Source organism: Spinacia oleracea, chromosome 3 (assembly GCF_020520425.1).
Source record: "Spinacia oleracea cultivar Varoflay chromosome 3, BTI_SOV_V1, whole genome shotgun sequence".
NCBI classification, from domain to species: domain Eukaryota; kingdom Viridiplantae; phylum Streptophyta; class Magnoliopsida; order Caryophyllales; family Amaranthaceae; genus Spinacia; species Spinacia oleracea.
In genome coordinates, this window is record NC_079489.1 from 114,166,993 (window position 1) to 114,190,753 (window position 23,761).

The following is a 23,761-nucleotide window of genomic DNA, read 5'->3' on the forward strand; positions in this document are numbered from 1 at the left end:
AATTGATCTCAAAACGTAAAAGTTTCAAATTAAGTAAATACCAACGGCATACACGTATAATAGAATATTGTCTTATCCTATTTGTATATATACTAGTGAATCCAATGATTGTAGGAAGATGATATTGAAGATGAAGGCTAACAATGGAGATTGTGGATGAAGGTTAATAATGGAGGTTTAAATTTAAGGTTGAAGAATAACTTTGAAAATGGAGGTTGTAGATGAATGTTAACAATGGAGGTTGTAGATGAATGTTACGTTTTTATGTTCATAAATAACTTCAAGTATGATGGTTGTGAAAGATTTTTATTATTTTTTATATTGTTGTCGATATTGTAGACAGTTGCAAAAAAATGAATTAGTGATTTTTAAAAAATATTAATTTTACTCCCTTGTTAATCAACCAAACAGCCCTTTAAGTGATTTTTGTCATTTAAATTAATTCTAAGTAATATAAGTGGATCAGATTAACCAATATAAAAATGGACGGCTAAGATCTTTTATATTTAGCGTAGTCGGCGGTAGTCGTCGACTACGGTAGAATTATTACTAGCTTTTATGTATAAAACTATAACTTTTACTAAAACAAGCCTTATATCTATTTAAACAAGGCTAACTTTTATGCATCAAACTATAACTTTTATGCATAAAACCACAACGGTAAATTCTTTATTAAAATCATGTTAAAAATCTAAGCAAATATTCTAAACTTTACATTTTACATACTTAACTTTTACTCTGAAAACCTCAACTTTAACTTTGATATCTGTAACTTTTTCAAACACCAATATTCAGCTAAACCAACACATTTACATAACTTTTACAGGAATATCTCTAACTTTTACATTCATAACTATAACTTTAACTTTGAACGTATAATTAATTTTTCCAATGCATAATTACTCATAACTTCAGAATCAGAAATAATATGAAAACAAGGCTAACTTTTTTGCATCAAACTATAACTTTTACGCATCAAACTATAACTTTTATGCATAACTATAACTTTACATTTCACATACTTAACTTTTACTTTGAAAACCTCAACTTTAACTTTGATATCTGTAACTTTTTCAAACACCAATATTTCAGCCAAACAACACATTTACATAACTTTTACAGGAATATCTCTAACTTTTACATTCATAACCATAACTTTAACTTCAAACATATAATTAATTTTTCTAATGCATAATTATTCATACCTTCAGAATCAGAAATAATATGCCGTTCTTCAGCTTCGATTTCGTTAGTTGCCTCTTCTTCTTTACGTTCCTGTGCCAAAGCATTGTTTTCTATACAATTGTTGAGAAGGTCCTCCATTGCTGCATCTTGAATATCAGGTTCAACCGGAACTTGAATTATTTGAGTTGATTGAATCACACTTCGAATTAGGTTTTCCATCTTAAATTTGATCGAAAATTCAATTGATTTCTCGCGATGCAAATTCCGCGATTTCTTCTGCAATTTCGACGCGATTTCAGAGATTTTGATTGTGATTTCAGAGATTTCGATCGAGGTTTCGATCGAGGTTTCTCTCGTCCAGGTTTCTTCTCTCTCCTCTTTCTGCGTTCTGCGTTTTTTTTCTTCTGTTTAATTTTTTGCGTGAAATTTTGTGTTGTGAGTGAGTCAGCTTCTTTGCTTCATTAATTTCGCACGTGTGAAATTTTGATGTACATTAAATTTAATGTGCACCTGTTGCACCCAAGACTTATTGGTACAGTAATTTACTGTACACCCTTTGTAAACAAGATTTTGTGTAGACTAAATAGCTACAACAACGAATATGCTGGAGACTCCTCTCGAAAAGATTCTCAAACCCACGCGCATCTCGTTCCATGTGATCCGCATCTCTTCTCCTTCGATACTCCGTACTATTTAACCACCAATTATTAAGCTTTTTTTCCTCCAAACAATTTTAACAAGTACATAAATTAATAAATTCGAATCAGAGTTTCTTTCTTCATTCTAGCTTCTTCTCAAGCTTCTGGGTTGCGGATTTAGCTAGCTGTTGTCCTTCTTACTCAGGTTTGATTTATCTCTCTTAATTTCTTTGATTAATTAGCATTGCAATTTTTTAAGATACAATTTATATGATTTTTTTTGTTCCGGTTATTTGTCATCATATTGAATACCGTGATTTTTCTTATAGGCAAGAATTATATGATTCTACTTGTTCATTGTAAATCTGTGACTTTTTAGTTTTTGACAAATAATTAATTATAAGAACAGGGTACTTTTCGGAGATGTAATTAAGTTCATGATTGCAAATTTGCAATTGATATGATTTATCCCTTCTTTAATCATAAATGTTTAAGAAGTCCTTTTTTTTGGGTGTAAAAGGGCATTCAGTTCATAGTAAATAGAAGCATTGCATAGTCAATCACAATCCGCAAGATAAAAAATCCATACAATAACATCCTAGTTACATTCATTGAAGAGTCGAGGCGTCTAGAGTTCCTTGCTATACATCCGCTAATTTGTTCCATTGTTGACCAACGACATAACCTGAACTTCCTTCAACTGCTGGCATAGCTCCCTACAGTAATGAACAACATTAAGATAGATATTAGGAAGGGATCATGCTCCCGCAACATATCAACAACATTTGAACAATCCTTGTAAATGATAGTGGTGCCTAATTGGAAGAACCTTGTTGCCAAATTACTCATATGATCTCGAAAAACACCCGCAAAAGCTGCTGGTTCACCTGTTCTCTTAAAAGAAGCATCCACATGAACCATGTTCCAAGTAAAGGGGAAATTTGTGCCCATAGGAGACTGGATAGGGGTTGGAGGAGGGGAAATAACAAGGACTTTAGCTAAAAGGAAATCCCAGACAGGAGGACCTTTCAAGCAGATGAATTCTTAAGTTTCTAAAAAAGGATGCAATTCGGGCAAATGAGTGAATGATTCTAAATTTAATGGAAAGGGGATATGTTGATCAATTGTGGCTTATCTCCCTTAAGCTATTGAAATCAAAGAACAATTGAATTTTGGTTGGATAGGTTTTTTTTTTTCTAGGTAGGTTTTAGTGTTGAAGTGTGCATGATTTTGTGTTCAAGGACTCGAAAACGGGTTTCCTTGTCTACTTAAGGAAGGTATATGATGAGTATGTTTTTTTGAAACAACTAAGTTAGTTTTGAGTTGGTGTACTTACCAAGGAATACAACCGTCTGGCTTTCAGCAATTAATATTTTGCTCCCACACCCTTAACTAGACAAAATAGGAACATGATTTGAAAGCGTGGTTATTTGCAGACTGTAATGGTGCCACACACTTTTTGAACTTGATTTACAAAATAATCTTCCTCTTGTTTTCCTGGTCTTTCAGGCTGATTCACTTGCTGTTTATGTTTGCTGTTAGAAGAGAAATTGAATGATCTAAAACTTTAGTTTTCTGTGGTAAAATTTGGAGACAAAATCAACAACTCAGAGATGATAACTTAAACTCAATGTTGTGAAATGTGAACATAAGCATGTCCTATGTTTGTAACATCTTATATCGATTTACCTCTCTAGTATAAGGAGAAAGTTGCACCGCGTTAATTATATTGTTTATCTGTTAGTGGGATTTCTTGGGACTCTCAACATTGTTGAAGGCAAATGTATCAAGTACTTTTGGTGTTTCGGTAGTGAAATGCAGTGGAAAAATTTGTCTGAATCCTGATTAAGCACTTCCTTCATGTATTCTTCTTGCATGCAAAATCCTTGATAATTTCGCACTGTTACCTCTATTTGCTACGTTATTTACAGAAAAGCTAGTTATAAGCTCGGCTTGCAACTGACAACAAAATTTCCTGTGGCAACGAGTCTTTTGACTGCTGGCTGTAAGTTACTGTGGGTTGGCAGTTCATGATTAACAACTAAGCAGGAGATGGGTCCCCAGAGTGCATTGAATTCAAGTAGAGCGTTAGAAGGTGTCCATGGAGTGCAGGTGGTGCCACATGCTCCATTTATTGTTGAAGAGGTCACTCAACTTGGGGACCAAAGGCCAACTTGTGAAGATTCAAAAACTAGAATTAGTCGACATGTATTAATGCAGTGAGTGAAAGAAATTTCTTTTCCTTTGTTATATTATACGTATTAAAATACCATATTTTCCTTGTCAATTTGTTTTATCACTTTCATCTGCATATGATAGCAGCCTGGGAAGCATTATACTTTTTACTGACATTTGTGATAACAATGAACCAACACTAATAACTTAATTGCTTGTTTGGACTTTGGACATCATCAGACGTGTGCAGGAGCAAATAGCTATACGTTTAAGACCTGTCCACTGCTCCCATACCGGTATTCTAGAATTCTGCTCATTGCATTTATTTGCTAGATTAGCGTGTATTGTATCTAGTTAAATGCCACTGAAGACACTCATAGCTATCCCTTTGCCTGTAGGTGATCAAAATCTTGCTGAAACAGTTGCTAATGTTGTAACTTCCCTCCCATTTATTGCGCTTGGAGCCCATGCACCTAGGTATTTTCTGTCGCCTCTTTTCTGGTATCTTCTTTCTAAAATTTCACTGCAGTACCTTATCCCTTTTTTTATGTTTGTGACGCAGGAAAAGTTTGAATTCCAAATTGTATGCAAATTCTCTGATTGGAGTTGGAGTTGCCTCTAGCATGTATCATTGTTCCAGGGGCAGGATCAGGAAGTTCTTGAGATGGGTTGATTATGCTATGATAGCAACTGCGACTGTGGTGAGTTTGACATGGAATACTTTGTCATTTTCAGTTAGTTGCACTTGCTTTTACTACAAAATAACTTTTCATTTACTATAAGAGGCCAACAATACTTTCAATGTGAGCATAAGCTGGTGATCTTAGAAATGTGATGGGTGGGTGGATAAATTGACCTTTTGCATTAAATATTTACATTTTAGGGAAAATCCTAACTTTAACTTTGTTAACTTGTCAATTTGTCATTATTTTGTGAATAAATGAGCACAAATTGTTTTTTCATTAAAAAGAAAAGCGAGGTCAGAAAGGCTGCTCCAACAAGCAGAATTTCTGATGTTGTCTACTGAAACTACAAAGTCCAGTAGAAATCAAACCTTCAATTGACCTTTATTTCCTATATGTTCAACACTAGGCATGTGATTTTCACTTCTAAGAACTTCTTTTTTCATCATGCTTAAAGATTAGAGGTTTACTTATTCTGCTATTGCAGGTTATCTAACTACTGAAGAAGTGGCAGTAAAAAAATAAAGTTGAAACATCATCAACATAACTTTCTGGTGCTATGAAACAATCCTAAGAATCATATTCTTTTTCATATAATCTATACTAAACCAAGTACCTACAAAGTTATGAAATTGTTATATGATTCCCCTTCCGTGCAAAATGAAAAGGATCATAAATATTCAGGAAAGATAGCATGTGATTAAATAGATGTCCTGGAATGATGGAGCTCGATCACTGAGTGACATATAAACCTTGAGAATGAAAGACTTCACAGTTTGTCTTTGTATTAGTGTTTATTCTAACTTCTTGTTGGAGTTAGAATAATAGAATGTACGATCCGTAGATTCTTATGATGTTTTCCTAGACCAAAATCTTAACTGTTTAGGCCTTTTAATGTCAGGCACTAATTAGTGATGGGTGGTTTAACAGAAGGCAGACTTTGTGACAAAATTCTCAACATTTTGTTACTAGTCACCGGTAGTTTGTACATAGATAGCATCACATGTGGTATAGAGACCGGATGAACGCATTCTTGATTGAATTAAAATTAACATAAATGTCAAACAAGAAAAACTAGCTATCTTACTCCCATCAGACTGCTTGCTTATACGCTCCCCTCAAAATATAAAAAATATCAAAAGCGGATACGCTTCAAATTGTAGAAGAGATCTGTGCTATGAAGCAGATAAAGTAAATAATTGTGCTGCGTTTTCATGTTCTCAATACACACGAAACTATTTTCCTTCTGCTAGTGGCCAGAGACCAAATGATTATCGGGCTAAATTTCTTTAAACTAGCCATGGAGGAACCTGAAGCCCGTGCCTTGGCTCGACGGTCAAGTGTCTATTTGCTATCTGCTCATCTGCTATAGATATAACTTCCTAGGTTTGCAACATTGTGATTGTAATAGCATTTTTCTTGTCCATAGTCCACATACCTAATGAAAAGAGAATTCTTGCAGTGTCTTTCAAGAGCACTTAGGAGCGAACATCCGAAACTTCTGATGGCTGCATCTGCTGTGTGTCTACCCTTCCAACCACTCATGGTTTCAGTTGTTCATACTGGTTTGATGGAGGTAGATTCTTACACTTCGATATCTCTGCTTAATGTGTTTGAATAAATATGGTTAGTATTTTGGAGTTTTATTTTGAATTTTTTTTCCAAGTAGCAAGTTTTCATCTGGTCCTTTGGGAAGGGAAGGGAGGGGAGGGGTGGGTGGCAGTGGGTGGGGGGGAAGACCTGTTTGCGTAATCGTGAAATTTGTGCTGTGGCCAATGGAAAACCATGCCAGGTCTAGTTGCTTGTAACTCCCTATGTTTCATAATACAATGCACTCATGTAATTCAAGATTGATTACACTTTGACCTTGGGTTTATCGCATACTGGGTAAAACCATGCTTAATTATGTACGTAGTATAACATGAACAATATTATGAAGTTACATTTGAATACGAATGTATTAGATATAGTTTATGTTTCTTAACTGCGTATCATCAATATGGTTTTCAAGATTTTAACTGTCAAAATACACATCTTTCGGAGCGTGGGCGCTTTATATTATGATTGATAGGATATTCAGTAACCTCTAATTTTCAAAAATAATTATAGCAAGGGGGGAAAGGTAGAAAACAATCTTGGCTTACCTTTAATGATACTTCTTTAATGACAGTTGCTTTTTTTATTCATTGGTGGTTGTTTTTGAATATTTTTGTTCTATCGGCTGCTGTTGTACTTAAGCTATCTCTTTTCCAGGTGGCATTTGCTCAAAGGGCAATCAAAGATCCAGAGTTAAGAATGGCTCATAATGTCCACAAGGCATGTTCATTGTTGGGCGGCGTGTTATTTGTTGCTGATGATGTTTTCCCAGAAACTCCATATCTTCATGCGGCTTGGCATCTTGCTGCAGCTGTTGGAGCTGGCACGTGCAACAAGCTTCTTGAGTAGTGCAGGTTTATACACATCACACATTTTTTTGAAGCTTTTACCTATTCTTTTTGGTGAAGCCTAGAGGGTGGAAAAAAAATCTAGGAGTATTGTATAAAATTATTGAATTGGATCTTGTAAATAGTTATGTAGACTGTAGCATCGTATGATGGGGGGGGGGGGGGGGGGGGGTGATGAGGGTGGAACAAGAATGTAGTGGAGTGCATATGCAATGGCAGCTATTGCTGCCTTAGGAACTCAATATGAGATTCTTTGAAATCTTATGTTCGGTACGGCATCCGAGATCAATTAATCAATCTCCAAATGGAGTGAATTGCAGTGTCTCCTAGAACAGTTTCTAACGTAAAATCAAATTCAAGGGACTAATGTTAGATGTACTTTGAGTATTTTTTTACTTTTGGCATATTTAGTTGATATGAATAGATTTTACATGTCTTCTATCGGTGGCTTGTGCCTGTATTCGGCCTTTTGATTCTTCTGAAAGACTTTCGTTGATATAAATATTACGGTTTTAGAAGATTTGTCATACGCGTAAGACGGTTGAGGTTAGCATTGAAAATAATAACCTATTCGATTAGAAACTATAACTATTAGATTATGTCTATTTGACTGGATAGTATAGTTTATAATAGTAGCTGATGCCAATGTGTAACTATTTCATTAAAAATACAACGATTTGAAAAATTAAGAGTCAAAGTCATATGTTAGAAAAGTAAAATTCAATCATGGTGCGATATTTATGAAATGGATGAAGTATAGGATTTTTACGGAATATTATGTACTCCATACATGTTAGCAGGAAAGTAGGTGTGATGAGAGATGTGGGTGAGTTTTTTTAACTAGATGACAGAGGAAGTGGAAAAGAAAATAATAAAATATTAGTTAGACTATGCCATTAAAGAAGATGTCACAATTAAATTTGGATGGACATAAAAGAAAATTATGACAATTAGATTGGGAAGTATAAGATTATGCAAACTTTTAAGGCCCCCATTCACGGCTCATATGAGTCCTATCCAACACTTACATAAAAACACAATAAACGATGTATGAACTGAACGAAACAAAAATATAGCAATTTCCACGACATGACTTTTAAGTGCTAACTGAACCTAAAATAATACGGGGAAAAAAGGAAACAAAGCTTAGTTGGTACTTGCTACTGTAATGTCGAAGTACAATTGTAGTACTGATGCAACTCAAACTACGGCATAAAAACTTGCAATTGCGCCAACAATCGAGAGAACAGGCCCACCAGTCCACTGGAGGTGCTAGATCAGGACACGTATATAGGCTCTGGTTCCTGCTTTCTTCTAATCCTGCAAGCAAGACGACGGGTGGAAGCAGAGTCCAATGAGAACCGAAATATTGGAAACCATGAAAACTTAAAAATATAAAATTCTAATCCTACTTTGTATGTTAAATTTTCTGAAAAAAACTACCAGGTGCTCGGTAGTCATCACTTTACAGATGACTAACAGCAGAGTTTTGTAAACTAAATAAGTAACTGCTAAATTCACATACTGGATACATTGTGAGGCACATCACATTTCCATCTTCTCAATAAATCAGTCAATGTTTCTAATTGTCTAATAAAGAAACTCCTGTGTAGTTAGCGCAAGGGTTTGAATCACTGTCCCTTTACCCACCTAAAACTGAAAAGTGTTTTCTATCTTTCCCAAACTGACACCTAGAAGCAATTCCACTTCATAGCAGCCTACAGTGTTAAGAAGACATATAGTATGACCCTAACAAATCAGGGCAAGAAGAAACATCATCAAAGTCTCCACATTGCACCATTGACTGTTTTGAGCACCAGTTGGGAACTCAACTTGTCTCTAAATTAAGCAAATACATTGCGGTATAAACAACTCAAGCACTTACTGTGTTTAAGTAGTAGCAAGGTAAGAAGACAGGGAAGGAAAGAAAGGGAAGGGGAAAGGAAGGAGAAGGGAGGGAGACGTAGCGTTCCGTTTTCCCTTCAAACTTTAGAAGGAAAGCTTACTTAAAAGGTAAAAGAAGTTGGATCCTCCCATTCACTTCCCTAATCCATATCAACATGAATGACAATGGATCTATCACTTCCCTCCCCTTCCTATCTATTTAAACATATTGTAACACAATTAGTCTATCATGGGCTCATGCCTCATGGTCCCATACTCCCATCAACTGAAAGCGGCGTTAGCAAATACAAACCCAACTTAATCACCAACTCAAATTGACCCCGTCCCTAGGAACAATGGCATCAAGTTTAATTTTGTGACTGGCAACTCTAATTTGACAAAACTAGAATGTACAAGAAAACAGGTCAAACCTTAGGTCAGCTGGTCGGGTTGACAGCTTTCATACTAAATTCTGGTAAAGGCACATACTATGATTTGCATTGGTCCAAATTTTTTTAAAAAGTATACCGGTGAGAGATGATAAACTAAAGTCAAAGAAATTTCATAATTTTAGAGTCAGATTTCAAATCTTCACAAATTTAAGAAATACTGATACAGAAGGCACTTGTGATGGTTCAAAAAAAGCGGCACCATTACGCAGTTGTACTGACGTCAACCAACCCAAACTGGTGATCAAGCATTTTACAACCAAAAAACAATATGATCCAACTAGCAAATCACCAAATACAAATCAAAAGTTACCGGACCCAATTTCACTTGTTTGACAGGAAGAGATCTATAAAAAGTTGACAGACAACAATAACTAAAATGACAGATACCAAGTCTTTTTTCATAAGGGAATTTCAGTTCATCCCAACTTGTGCTCACATATGCAAGAAATAAAGTCAAAGTTCAAACCAATATCATTTTCTCCAAAGGATAAATGAGAACCTCATCAAACAAATTAGTTTATCTCCGATCATACAGTGCAAAAAGTTGGCACGATAAAAATTTAAATAGAATTAGAATGCAAACAAAATCTAAACCCTCACCAATTGTCTTCTGCCCACTTACAACCATCAGTGTCCACCACATGCAAGCTATAAGCATGCCTCGAATTTGGTGACTGGTTCTCAAAACTACAGTGATCATATCCAAAACGAGAAACATGTTATAGATTTTTTTTGAGTGTTCGAAAAAAAAATCCATAAGAGTAAACTAACCTCTGATTAGTGGTGGACACAAACATAACTGCCGTGAACAGTTAGGAATTGACTCGGCTAAAGTTTGGTTCGAGTTCGGTTTGTTTATAACCGAGCCGAGCTTGAGGTCGAAAATATTGTTCGATTAATTAACGAGCCGAACTCAAACTCTATGAGTTCGGCTCGAAAGCCCGCAAACTTTATCAATTTCTTTGTCCAAAAAATTTTATTTTAGAATCAATTGACTTTCGCATCATCAAGAGCAAAAATAAGCTCCTTAATTATATTTCTCAATACCTACTCAACTATAATTAAATCTCTTACCTTTTTTAACTTCGTTTCTTTACATTTTTACTCCTGAATCATGGAAACCAAGATTACTAATTCCAACATATGGTATCAATAACATACATCCCTAATTATAATTAGTTATGATTGATTGCATTTAATTATTTAACACTATATATTTCATAAGATTTTTTTACCAAAAAACTTGTTAAGGTAAATATAAAAGTACAGCTCGAATAATATTTTGGCTCGAATTATTATCAATTGAATTGGAGTCGAGCTCAAACCCGAACTGTGAATCCATCAATCGATCCGAACACGAGCTCAAAATTGAAGTTCGAACCGAACTCGAGCCTGATATACAAATAGTTAAACGAGCCGAGCTTTGTTAATGTTCGGCTCATGGCCATACCTCTGATGAATAAGGTCACCATGAATGACAACCAAAGAACCAGCTTTGACTTCAATTGGAACAAAATCTTTCTGGTCATATGATGGAGATGGACGGTCAAAATGTACCCCTTCAGCATCTCTAATGAATCTTCTCACAAGGCCATCTGAAAAATAAGTTTGAGAAATTTAAGTATTATTTTGCATGTAATTTTATACCACAAGGTTAAACTAGAAGGTCTTATACTTTTTTGAGAACCAGGTATGGCCCAAAGGCAGCCATTGATCACTGTGGCATCTTCTAACGCAAGCCACAATCCTGTGCACGTCTGTGGGTCTGTATAAAGAAATGAATTATCTTGGTGGGGCACCACTTCTCCACCAATACCTGGTTGCTGAAAATGGAAATCTTATGATCAGCTTATTATTACTTCACTATTAGATACCTTGTCCTAGTCTTATATCTACTAGCACCAGGACACTCCTATAACAGACAAGATAGCCAATATTTTGTCTTTTCCAGGAAGAAGGCTTCACATTGGATGAAGGTATGTGTAAAGTCACCGATCTTTCATCTTAAAATGACATTTAACTCTAAAACTCTCTCAACAGAACATAGAATCAAGTATTATGCACTTCAAAACTTCACAATTTCTTACCAATATTTTCAGGCTAATAATCCTTTATTTGGGGAGATGGCTAAAGTTTATTGTGGCTTACGAGAAAGCTAGACTTCTAGGAAGCAAAAGGCAATCTCTCTTCTCAGAAACTCGTGCTTTTTTGAAGATTTGCGAAACAAAAAGCTACTGATCTTTGGCTCCGTTTAATGGAAAACACAATTGTAAAAAGGGAAGTGGAAAGTGCAGGATAGATAGGAAGAGAGAAAAAGAAATGTACGGGGTAGGGAGGAAATTTTGGCATTCCTTCTTTACAAAAAGAAAATGTTTTCCACCCCTTAGTAAAACAAACAAAGGAAAATGAGAAAATCATTTTCCGTTAAAACAGAGCCTTAATCATCACTACAGATCTTAGGATCTACCAGCAGGAATAATTTTCTTGAAATTGACTGTTAATCTATTCTATATTCATTTAGCCATATAGTGATCCTCAGTAGGCCTGATGTAGCCCAATTATCTAGAATTATGTTGAAGATATCATCCCTTGCGACATTAGTATAACAGTTGAAGGGAGACATGTGCTTAGCTTTTAAAAAAGCATACTTTACTAAATACTAGTATTGCGTCGGTTTATAATAGTAATTTTTTCCATTCTTGTTCCTTATCCAATATTTCCTCACCACATGGTGAATAAGAGACTACTCCCTCCGTATATTTTATATTTTTATGAGTCACATGTTGACCGGCACAAGTATAAGGAATCATAGTTGTATTTGATATAATAGGAAATGGGGTAGTTGACAATAAAGAAATGTACAAAAGAACAAGTGTGTAAAAGCAGCAGCAACAATTAATGGTTCTACTTGCAAGAAGGACAGAGAACAGTAGTTTAAGGAAAGGAGAGGAAAGAGAAAGGCATGTTGACCTCAAGTCACTAAACCAGGATATTTATAGCCTCAAGCTACTTTTGTAAGCCTAAATTCTGTTCTGAGTTTTCCCTTTATCAAAACAAGCAACTTTTCTTCTTGAGTTTATTTGTATCCGTTAGCAGGTGTTGAGTTCATGTGTTGAGTTCATCTCAGAGATCTCGGCTTGCGTAAGGCTGGTTTCGACTCGATCCTTCTTCTTGGTTTTGTTCTTAGAGATTGAATCTGGGTTTTCAAGGTTTCAAGTTTGTTTGAGGATATGTCGATGGAGGATTTTAGGGATTTTCAAATTTAATTTTAATGGTGTTGACTGTTGAGCTTCTTGAACCAGAAGAAAAGGAAGGGGTGAGTGAAAAGAAAGAAAAAAGAGAACAAAAATTAAATTAAAGAATATTAAAAATGGAGTTAATTAGTTAATTAGGGGTTCATTATTAATTAATTAGGTTAATTAAGGGCTAATTCGAACTAATGACTAACGGCGTTAGACTTCCGTTAGTAATAAGGGTATTTGGTGCAAAATAAGTTTAAATAGGGGTATATTATGTGATTTGAAACAAGCAGGTGTATTTGGTGCATTACGTGAAACCTCAGGGGCATTTCATGAAAAAACCGATTATTTAAATCAAACAATTTTTTTTAAACAGGGGTGCCGCCCGAATAAGGCGGCCCAGACCATGGTCTAACCGATCAGAATTAGCGGCGGCAACCATGGCCCAGCCGACAACCGCCGATCTTGCGCGGCTGAGCCATGGTCTCCGCCGATATATCTGAGTGGATGGACCATGGTCTTGGCCGCCATATTTGGGCGGCACCCCTCCAGTGCCAGAAAATATATTTTTTTTTTGAAAAAAAAAAAAGTTATCGGGTTATTTGTTGTGAAATGTTGGCTGTTGCCGGCAATTCAATTGCAAAATGTTGTTTTGGTGTGTTAAATTAGGTTAGTGTATGGACATGCGGTTTGAATTTCTACAACAATCCAATGATTTAAGGGAGAATTAGGGTATATCGTTGAAGAAATTGTCAAATTGGAATAAGGGGAAATGGAGCAACCACTTAGATCCTGCCCTCCCTTTTTCCTCCCGGGTGGGGTTATGTTGGTCGTAAGTGGCAGAGTAGGTGTTTTACGAGCAAAGCCGCTTTTGTGTTATCTTGTAAGCAGTATACTCGTAGTTCATTGGTGGAATCCATGTCATTTTTAGTTTATGTATGATGAGGTTATGCATACAGTTGTTTTAGAATCTTTCAGTCGGAGCAGTAGTGCCGTAGTGGTGCCGTAGTGGTGCCATGGCAGAAGGTGAAATGTAGGTGAAGGGTGAAGGCCTAGGATGCTCGGACTCGCGCCACCACCCCGTCGTACCAGTGTCGACACGACACGACGCGGGTGCGGACACGGAATCCGGACCAGACTCGCCATGGAAAAGTGGACTCGTCTTTTAGGGTTTTGAAAACCCAGATCTAAAAATAGAGGCATCAAATCACGGATATGGAGACCGAAAATTTAGGGCTTTTGGTCGCCTGAGAAACGCGAGCTCACTAGGAATATTCTCCGGCCGGATTTGATGCTTTTGGATGCTGCAGACAGACTCCATGGAAGCAACCTCCATGGAAGTCGATAAGTTCGTTGTGAAAAAAAAACAACTTTAGGTTTTCTTATTTTTTGTTTTTAAAATAAGTAAAAGTAGGTGTGGGACAGGTGAGGAACAGCTGTCTATAATAACATGGGATAAGTGAACAGTAGTGGACCGCTGGTCCCGTCAAAAGAAAAAGAGTAAACATGTGTCAGTATCATTTTAGGTAAATTTTTATTTTTTAATTAACTTTTGATATTCTTTTTTACTTCTAAACCCACTCTCTTATTTTGGGAAAAGAGATGACAGTGATTTTTTAAAATTTACATAGTTTCAACTTTCAAAATATTTACTGTCATCTCTTTTCCCATGACAGTGAATACTCCATAGTTTCAACTTTCAAAATATTTACTTTTAATTTATTTTTATAATCACAAAAAAATACTTCCATTTATTATATTTATACAGTCATTCATATAAATATTTAAATGCTTGTCGTGTCTCCGAGTCCGTATCTGAGTTTTGGACACTTCTAAAACGTGTCCCCGAGTCCGAGCATCCTAGGTGAAGGTTGCAGGGGGAAGGGGGTGGGGGTTATTTTCATAAAGGGTATTAAAGTACTTTCGCCATTAATACGCGGGCGACTTTAGCGAGTTAGGACATCGAATAAAAACCCCCTAATGAATTGGAGTTCAAGGATTAGAAGTTACAAGTTGAATAAAATGTATGCATAGAAAAATCAGAGAATAGGCATCAAGGGATGGGAGAAACATAGATGTACCTTAAAAATGTACATAGACTGAACGACTGCCGGCCTCTTGTAACCTAAACTTGAAAGCAAGCTTGAGAAATTCTTTGAGGAGGAGAACTCTTTGAAAACTGGATCAAGCTCATGTAAAGCTGCAGTAGTATTTGAAACAGACTTGCTCAAATGTTAACATTATAAATCCTGAAACTATATACAACGTTATTAAATGCAACCGTTACAACCATCACTGCTGAAAGAAGTGACGAGCAGCAACAGAGGCAAAAAAAGAACTGGAAAGAATCTCTACCAATAATATTTCCCATGTTCGTAACATACCATGACCAACTTTATTGATAGATAGTTGTTTAGGCTGCTTCAGTTTACCTTCCTCGTCAAATGCTTTCTCTAAACAGAGACCAGATCATCAAAATTCAGCATATAGAAAACAATAACCTTTTAAAAACAATATGAACACAGCTCTTGCAGCTACAGTTTATACTGTTTGGAAGACTAGGAATGACGCATACTGGAACCTTAAAGTAATTCTTGTTGATAAGGCTGTAAAGGATATTTAATACCTTGTAAAAAATAGGATCACACATATTATAGGAGTAAAAGTCAATGCCCCTGATGTAGCTTGGCTGAATTTATTGTAGTTGGTTGTTTGTCCAGAATTAGGAGTTTTAGGAGGTTGCAATACCTCTGATTGTTTTTGCTCAAACTCAAAAGGTTGAGAGTCCTTCGACTCCTTCCTAGAAGGTTTGTCTGCTTTTGGAGTTTGTTAGGTTGTAAATCTTTTTGTTCTTAGTAATGAAAATTTTGCTTGCTTATCAAAAAAAAAAAAAAACAATATGAACATGCATTTCTATGGAAGTTGACCTCTGAAAGAGGAATACAGGACTTGGGCATCATACTCATGAAAACACACATCTCACCCAATCTTCTACAACATCAAATTTCTAAGGTGTTCATCTAGAGACTCCTCCTCTTTTTCTTTGTGCTGAAATGTAGCAGGAACAATGTATAAAAAAGCTCAAGGTGCATGAAGGTGATTCAAAGTTCCCTGGCCCTTAGGAGCAGCTCACTTCAATTCGGCGCACCTAATGAATTGTTTTGTTAACAAACTGTAGTGCGCCTCAGTGCGGCTAGGCGTGTCTCTTTGAGGCCTAGACCACAGAAAACGCATGACCCCCAAAGCCTTGTGCCTGGGCGCGCATTATAAACACTGGGCAGGAAGCTTCCCCCCCTCACCCCCCCCCTCCCTCTTCTATATCAGGGAAGAAAAGTTGTTGTGGCCAATACTGCTGACATGACAAGTTGACAACTATTTTAGCATGGCACTGGAAGAAACAATCCTCATAACTCGTTCAATACCCTCACCTTTTTACCAATTCATAACAGACATATACTTTTGTAATCTCATGCAGATTTTCTGGGTATGATCAGATATGATCTGAACCAAGAATCGAGATTAAGCTTACTGGATCCATGAAGCAATCAAATTCAAATTTCCTATCAAACAGACAGTGAAATTTGCACTCTGTAACCGTAGCTCAGTAAATAATCTAAGTGAACCCACACATCAACAATAAATAGTAGCCAAGCAAAGTCCTGAGACCAGCATCAAGCTAGAAAACTTCTGCTATCTTTCAAAAAATCAAACTCAATTCAAGAACTTTACAGGTTCACTCTTTGAGTATCAAAAGAACCTCAATGAAGGCCTGTTGAACCTAAAATATAACTTAACTTCTGCCTTTCTGACAAGCTTAAAAATTCTAGCATAAAAGTGTTGAATTAACAACTCTCATTTGAGTATGGAGAAATTACCAATCGAGTCTTCAAAAACAGCACAAATGGTAACTAAATTTGACCTTTAACAACCTTCGAGTGAAGAGAATCAATAAGGGGGTAAAATGTAGAGTGGAAATTACTCTCACAGGTAAGTTATTGTACACAATAGTTAGAGAGGATAATAGATCACTTCCATCACAACAGATTTCCCTACCCCTTCCTCGAGTAATATTTTACTCGTAAGCAATGATTATAGACCTTCACCTAGAGCTAACACTCACCAGCACCACCTCTACCCATACACCACTCCCTCGTTATAGTCCCTAACTGATGTCTACTACCCGCTAATTTCTTCTTTCTCATCCCAAGCTAGCTTTAAGGAAAAATCCTCCGTATTTAAATGCAATCCTCCATCCCTACTTACTATTTACTGCAATTCAACTTCCACTCCTCAAATTACAATCTTGTGATATGTCTCGAGCTGTTTAGCAATCAAAAAGGCCAGATCAGTGATAGCCAAAGCATACATTTGGCGGACAAGATCTTGAATGAAATTTTAAAATGAGAAAATAGTATTTATCAGCAAATCCTGTACAAAACTCTAATTCAAAATTGACCCTTGAAAAAAATCACATATTCTATTTCATTTGCAACAGAAACCCAAAATTTTTAAGATTTTTTTGATGTCGTCCTCATGTTTCACTCCTCGATATTAAAATATGTGAAAACCTTCAATAACGGCTTCTACTCACTAGTTTTTCCCTCCTTCGTCCTTCTAATATTCCCATAATTCTGTTTACTTCTTCAAAATTCTATTTTAACTTAAGCAGAAAAAAAAAATCATTGAAATAAAGGTACTAGGGCCCATTTACACTTCCACGACAATTTGAGCAACAAATAAATTGACAAAAAAAAAAAAACAATCAATAATACCTTCAAAGAAAAACGATATCTTCTCCGCGCTATCGAAGAAATAATTGTCTTTCGCATGACTCTGATCACCAAAACACAAAAATTATCAACTCAGGGATTCTTTTTTAACAAAAAAAAAAAAGTCAAATTGATAAAAATATCTTGAATTAGAAACAAACATGGTCTTTAGTAGAGAAGATAACAGAAGAAGGGGAATCAAAATCGTGAAGCAATTGTTCCATTCTATTCCTCATTGATTTAATTTCATCTGGGTTTACAAATGAATCTAACACCAAATATCCTGCAAAAGAAATTGAAAATTGAGATTGAACTGTAGAATATGAGAGAGAAAAGTGGTAAAGAAGTGGTGCGATTGGTGACCTTGCGAATTGAAAAATTGGAGCTGATTAGGGTTCAGACTGCCGGGATATGCCATGTTTCCTACAATTCAGTCCGGCGATGATTATTGATGACAACTTTGGTCTTGGTCTGATATCTCGACTCTACAAAATGGTACGCGCCGTCCTTCGTTGAGATATTTTTTTTTATGAAGGATCGATATCCTTAACCGTTATAAAAGGATTAAACCGCTATGAATGTCTCTAAACTTTGCAAGGCATGTTCGGTATTAATATTTACGGATTTTTCATGAAATACCCCCGAATTTTGGCGTAATTCACCAAATGCCCCTCGACTTTCAGAAATTCACCAAATGCCTCTCACAAATGACTTAATACCCAAAATACCCTTACTAATGATGCGCCGTTAGTCCTCCGTTAACCTAATTTTCAAATTCACCAAATACCCCTATTTTAATACTTATTTCACCAAATACCCTTATTCAGAAACTTAATTCACCAAATACCAATAACTTAAAATTACTCATTTTGATGCTCAACGGCTAGTTTTTGTGTTTGAAAATTAGCCGTTGCTTATTGTTTGCTTATAAATACTCTTTTTCTGACGGTTTATTGTAGTTTTCCTATTATTTTGTTAATTTCATATCATTTTTGTCATGAGTTTTCTTTCAAAATCATCATCCACACCCAATGAGTCCACATATGTAAGAGTCCCAAATAAATTTTGTTATCATGGGAGAAAATTTGACATCCGAATATCTGATACAACACTCAATCTGAAGCTCCGGTACAACACTAAAACATAAAACACTCCTAAAAACACCTCAAAACGTCGCAACTCTTCAAGAAAATAGCTACTTCTTTTGTACCTTATTCTTTATGTGACCAATTAATTATATTTACCATGCAATCGGAAGGTATTCCTTTTTCAATATGGGAAATATCTTTAACATATGCAAACAGATTAAAAATAAAGCTCTTATTAATTTTATTCTAACGCATATGTTCCAGCTACCTCGGCTTCTATTGCTTCCATGCCACATATTTAACGTTAACTCCCTTTTGTCTCCTGTCTCTACTGCCTCCAAACATTTTTCTTCAATCTCCTAACTTTCTCTCAACCTTACAGTCGAGGCATAAAGGTTTTCCCACTTTTCTTTTGAGCTAGGTCCTATTGACATGGTCAGATTTATGGACAAATGTCTATTTTTGGATTTGAGGGAACAAGAAAAAAAAAATGAAACTAAGGTATGTTCCAAAGCTCATGAACCAGTGAAAAAACATGAATCTTGGCACAAAGATTTGCCTCCAAACTCAAGATTTTCACATCATGAATCCAAGTTGAAATCGAGGTTGTGATAAAAATGTATGTGTTATTGAACTTGATTTCTTAGTTTCTTTACCATTCGGACAATAAGAAAATTAAGGTGTTAGCTTTAGATTGAATTACTTCAGCTTCACTTACATAAGATCCCTTTGAAAATGGGGTTTTTTGGCCTTTTGCTCAGCTAAAGTGCATTGTCTTTACTGGATGAGGCCTGAACTTATTGGATCATAATTGAAACTTACTGAGTGTTGTATCGGAGCCTCAGATGGAAATTTCCTCCCATAATATTAGAAATTGTTTGGGACTCTTACATATGTGGATTCATGGGTGTGGATGATGATTTTGAAAGAAAACTCATGACAAAAATGATATGAAATTAACAAAACAATAGAAAAACTACAATAAATAGTCAGAAAAGGGGTTTTTATAAGCAAACAATAAGCAACGGCTAATTTTCAAACATAAAAACTAGCCGCTGAGCATCAAAATGGGTAATTTTAAGTTATGTGTATTTGGTGAATTAAGTTTCAGAATAGGGGTATTATATGAAATAAGTTATAAAATAGGGGTATTTGGTGAATTTAAAAATTAGGCTAACGGAGGACTAACGGCGCGTCATTAGTAAGGGTATTTTGGGTATTAAGTCATTTGTGAGGGGCATTTGGTGAATTTCTGAAAGTCGAGGGGCATTTGGTGAATTACGCCATAATTCGAGGGTATTTCATGAAATATCCGTAATATTTAGTTTTGAGTTTTCGGTTTCAAGAAAACAACTAACTGATTTTAGTTTTGTTTTGATTATTTTACAAATCTAATATATATATATACATATATAAAGGAGGCATATTTGCTGAACTATTAGATCGCCACCTAGGATTACTAATGGTTTCGGCCAATGAAAAATAAGATTTATAATTTATTTTTGAATTAAAAAAATTGAGTGCCACGTGTATAATTAATTAGGTGCCACGTAGATATTTAAATTAATTAGTTAATTACTAATATATACAATTTCATCCAAAATCAAATGCTCTAATAATTAAAAAATAAATCTAAAATAAAATTCATCCAAAATCAAACATTAATCTAAAATAAAATTCAATCTAAAATCAAACATTAATCCAATATTAGAGCGCCATGTAGGAAATCTAATGGTTTCAGCCAATGAAAAATTAGACTTTAAAATTATTTTTGAATTAAAATGTCGAATGCCACGTACATAAATAATTAGGTGCCACGTAAATATTTTCATTAAATAATTATTAATATTTCTTATATACAATTTCATCCAAAATCAAACACTATAATAATTAAAAAATAAATCTAAAATGAAATTCAATCCAAAATAAAAAAAATCAATTTGATCTAATATATAAAAAATAGCAGTTGATATACGTAGGTGTTTTATTTTACCGTAATAATTTAATAGAAATCGTGCATCGCACGGGCTAAAATCTAGTCCAATAAAAAACATAACTTTTATTTCGTTTAATGGTTCAGAGATTAAACTCAATCTCACAAACATCTCACCAAGAATCATCACTTCCCTCTCAATTTAAACTCTCCAGTCTCCAATGGTGTCAAATCGGGTCACCGGATGGGTTGTGGTTTGACCCATGACAGTTCGGGTCTATTCGGTTCGGGTCAAGTTCGGGTTAAAAGTTTTCGGGATCAGATCGGGTTTGGGTCGGGTCTATTTAATTCGGGTCAATTTCAGGTCAATTGTTGTGGGGTCCGGGTAAATTTCGGGTCGGGTCAAGTTCGGTTCGGGTAAAAAACGGACCCGGTGATCCCGTGTCGGGTTGTAAACAGGTTTTGTCTGGTCAAACTAGGGCCGGGTAACTTTGGGTCGGGTAGACTTTGACTCGGGTCATTTCAGTTCGGGTCAATTCAGCACCAGTTCGATTTCGGTTCGGGTCATCTCAGTTAGGTCTCGAGTTAGATCGATTTCATTCTAGATCTTTTCAAGTCATTATCGATTAATGTTTTCATTCTATTTCTAATTAAACAAGTTATTAATCTACGTATTTACGAGTATTTTTAATTTACTAAACTACAACGTCGTTATATCAATTAGAGTTTGTTTTAAGTTATAAGATGATTAATGATTATATAACGAGAACCATATGTAAACAGTAGATACACAATATATATAAATCTACAGTAGAATATAACTCTTTGAGTTGACACGAAATTCAACTTACTAAATAATAACAGTTCGGGTGGAGTTTAGGTCGGGTCAAATCGGTGTCGGTTAGACAACAGTTCAGGTCAAATTAGATATTTACAGGGTCAAATCGGTGACCGGTGAAGTTCAGGTCGGGTCAAATGTCGGGTGGAGTTTGGGTGGAATCTAACCGGTGACAGGTGGAGATCGGGTCGGATTAAACTGGTTACGGATGGAGTTAGATCGGGTGAAACGGGTGTCGGGTAAAGTCAAATCGGTTACAGATCAGGTTTCGATCCTGAAATTTCCGGGTCAAACCAGTTCGGTTGAGTTCGAAATAGATGGTTTTTCGGAGTCGGGTCAGCTTCTGACACCTCTTACTCTCCATCCATCTTTAATTGGTATTCCTTCTTATCCATCTTCAAGATTTCTCCAGCTTCAACAATTTTTCATATTAGACGGATTTTTGAGCTTTTATATACATCTTCGCCATTAATTACCAAATAATCCACTAAGCAACAACATATATTTTCCAATACTCAATTAGCGGTTTTGTTGTAATTTGAGGCGTTGTTACTCTATTGTCGTGGATATCAAATGATTTTTTTTTCTTTTAAAGTGTCCATGGTAAATGAGAAAAAGAAGGAGGGAAGAGAGAGATGACACAGAACAACGAAGAGATGCTTGAAGACGAGAACACAATTCCCACATAATCAATATCAAAACCTCTGTATAATATCTTTGAGCCGAGATAGCAGGGAATGGAGGTGGAGATGGAGGTGGAGATAGCAGGGAACAGAGAGGCGCATATAAAAACAAAACTGGCAAAACCACTTTTAGTAGTTTCGGGTTTTTCGTTGTGGTTTTATAAAAAAGCCCACATATTTGTTTTATTAAACGCGTTAGCCGAACAAATTTGATTTTACTTTTTTGATTAAAAAAGCGAAAAACAAGAAACGACAATAATGCCGAACACTCCCTTAGTTCCTCAAAATGGATGAAAACCGCTACTTTTATTCACACTATTTGATTTTTCGTTAAATTTAATAAAATAGTAAAACTGCTTTAAAAAAGAGAAATTAATTTATATGTGTAATAATGATTTGAAACAGCTGATTTGATTATCTCTTAGCCTTATCAACTTACTTAGCCTTTTCACATGGTTTTTTCTCCATTTACACGTTTCACCCTTTTAACTTCCCCTTTGTGGGTTCTTCCACTCATTTTTTGGTGGCAACTTTTTTGAAACAACATCAATGACAATGTTGAGTGAGTATAAGAAACAACTAACACCAGTTTGTTAGGGATTAACACAGTGTATGAAGCATTACCTCCTTTACATACTCCTCTGGTGCAATCATTGCCCCATTGGACCCTGTTGTTGCATGGCTTGACTAGTCCTGATTCAATTGCTTCAACATTGCCAACTAAGAGTTGATAATGGTGTTTAATCTCTTCTATGGTTTTGTATCCTGGATTTGAGATGCTATTTTCTCCCACTTTTCTTCTGTATAATTCTCTGAGTAAATTGCTACAGCTACCTCGAATGCCTTGTTCCAATGGGTGAATAACATTTACCCCATCCCCTTAGATCTAAAAGCCTCCGCAACTATCCTATAAGCTATAAAATCAGGCTTACAATCTCTGTTCCTCAACTCCTCTAATGCATCATAAGCGTCAAATACCCCTCCTACCTTGCAAATCCCGTGAATGATCAAAAGGGAAACTATCGACCCATAAAACCTTGAAGCACAACCCCTAATTGTATCCAAGACATCTAAGATAGTACCCATTTCAGATCTCTATAATACCTCCACATAAACAAACCAATTTTCCAAGAGTTGTAAAACTCACATCTCTTACAAGCATTTCATCGAACAGTTTACGTGCACAATCAACATGCCCTTCGGACACCAACCCAACGAGGACATAGTTACATGTTTCCACCCCAATATCGAAAATTGATGAACTAATACTATTCAGAACCATGAAAACTTCATGTGATTTCTTCGATTTGACGAGGGAAGCAATAACAGGGCGGTAGAAAGGAACAACGATCAAGTTTCAAGATTTGGCCTCTCTAAGAAGCTTCTCTAAGGAGTTGAATTGGCGTGAAAGAGAAAGGGATTTTAGAATAGAGTGGTAAGAAATGGAGGAGTTGGAAAAGTTGGGCTGCTGAGATGCCCAGTTGAAGAAACCGAGTGAAAGAGATGGGTGGCGGGAAGAAGGAACATAGAGATGATTATGGAGAAAAGCTAACTTAAATACATTTGCCTTTATTTTTTAAATGTTTATAGGTAAAAGTAACTGTTATTTTGTCGTTTTCTGCCTTTTAAATTAAATTGTCTTTATTTTTAACTCATTTAATAGACGTTAGTAACAGAAGCCAAAAAGCAGCGATTTCCATCCATTTTGAGGTACCAAACTGCTCCTTTTGAAACTTGAGGGACTAAACTA

The 23,761-nt window shown here is 35.7% G+C and overlaps 2 protein-coding genes across 3 annotated transcripts; one reads left to right on the forward strand and one right to left on the reverse strand.

The window, feature by feature from the left end:
• Positions 1-1,835: 1,835 nt before the first annotated feature.
• LOC110785672 (uncharacterized) lies at positions 1,836-7,569 on the forward strand. The gene is made up of 7 exons (XM_021990153.2): positions 1,836-2,028; positions 3,755-4,042; positions 4,239-4,294; positions 4,397-4,475; positions 4,561-4,699; positions 6,144-6,257; positions 6,935-7,569. The coding sequence occupies exons 2-7, from the start codon at positions 3,876-3,878 to the stop codon at positions 7,124-7,126; spliced, it is 747 nt and encodes a 248-aa protein (XP_021845845.2). The 5' UTR covers positions 1,836-2,028; positions 3,755-3,875; the 3' UTR covers positions 7,127-7,569.
• Positions 7,570-8,066: 497 nt separating this feature from the next.
• On the reverse strand, positions 8,067-18,049 carry LOC110785673 (phytanoyl-CoA dioxygenase). Of its 2 annotated transcripts, XM_021990154.2 has the most exons (9): positions 17,833-18,048; positions 17,631-17,752; positions 17,473-17,533; positions 15,085-15,153; positions 14,782-14,900; positions 11,137-11,284; positions 10,912-11,056; positions 10,062-10,148; positions 8,067-8,445 (listed from the first exon to the last, which is right to left on the reverse strand). In XM_021990154.2, exons 1-9 carry the CDS (start codon positions 17,885-17,887, stop codon positions 8,403-8,405), a joined length of 849 nt encoding a protein of 282 aa, XP_021845846.1. In that variant the 5' UTR covers positions 17,888-18,048; the 3' UTR covers positions 8,067-8,402. The 2 variants fall into 2 exon arrangements, with proteins under 2 accessions (XP_021845846.1, XP_021845847.1); XM_021990155.2 differs by lacking the exon at positions 15,085-15,153 and having other exon boundaries at positions 17,833-18,049.
• Between the last annotated feature and the right edge of the window lie 5,712 nt (positions 18,050-23,761).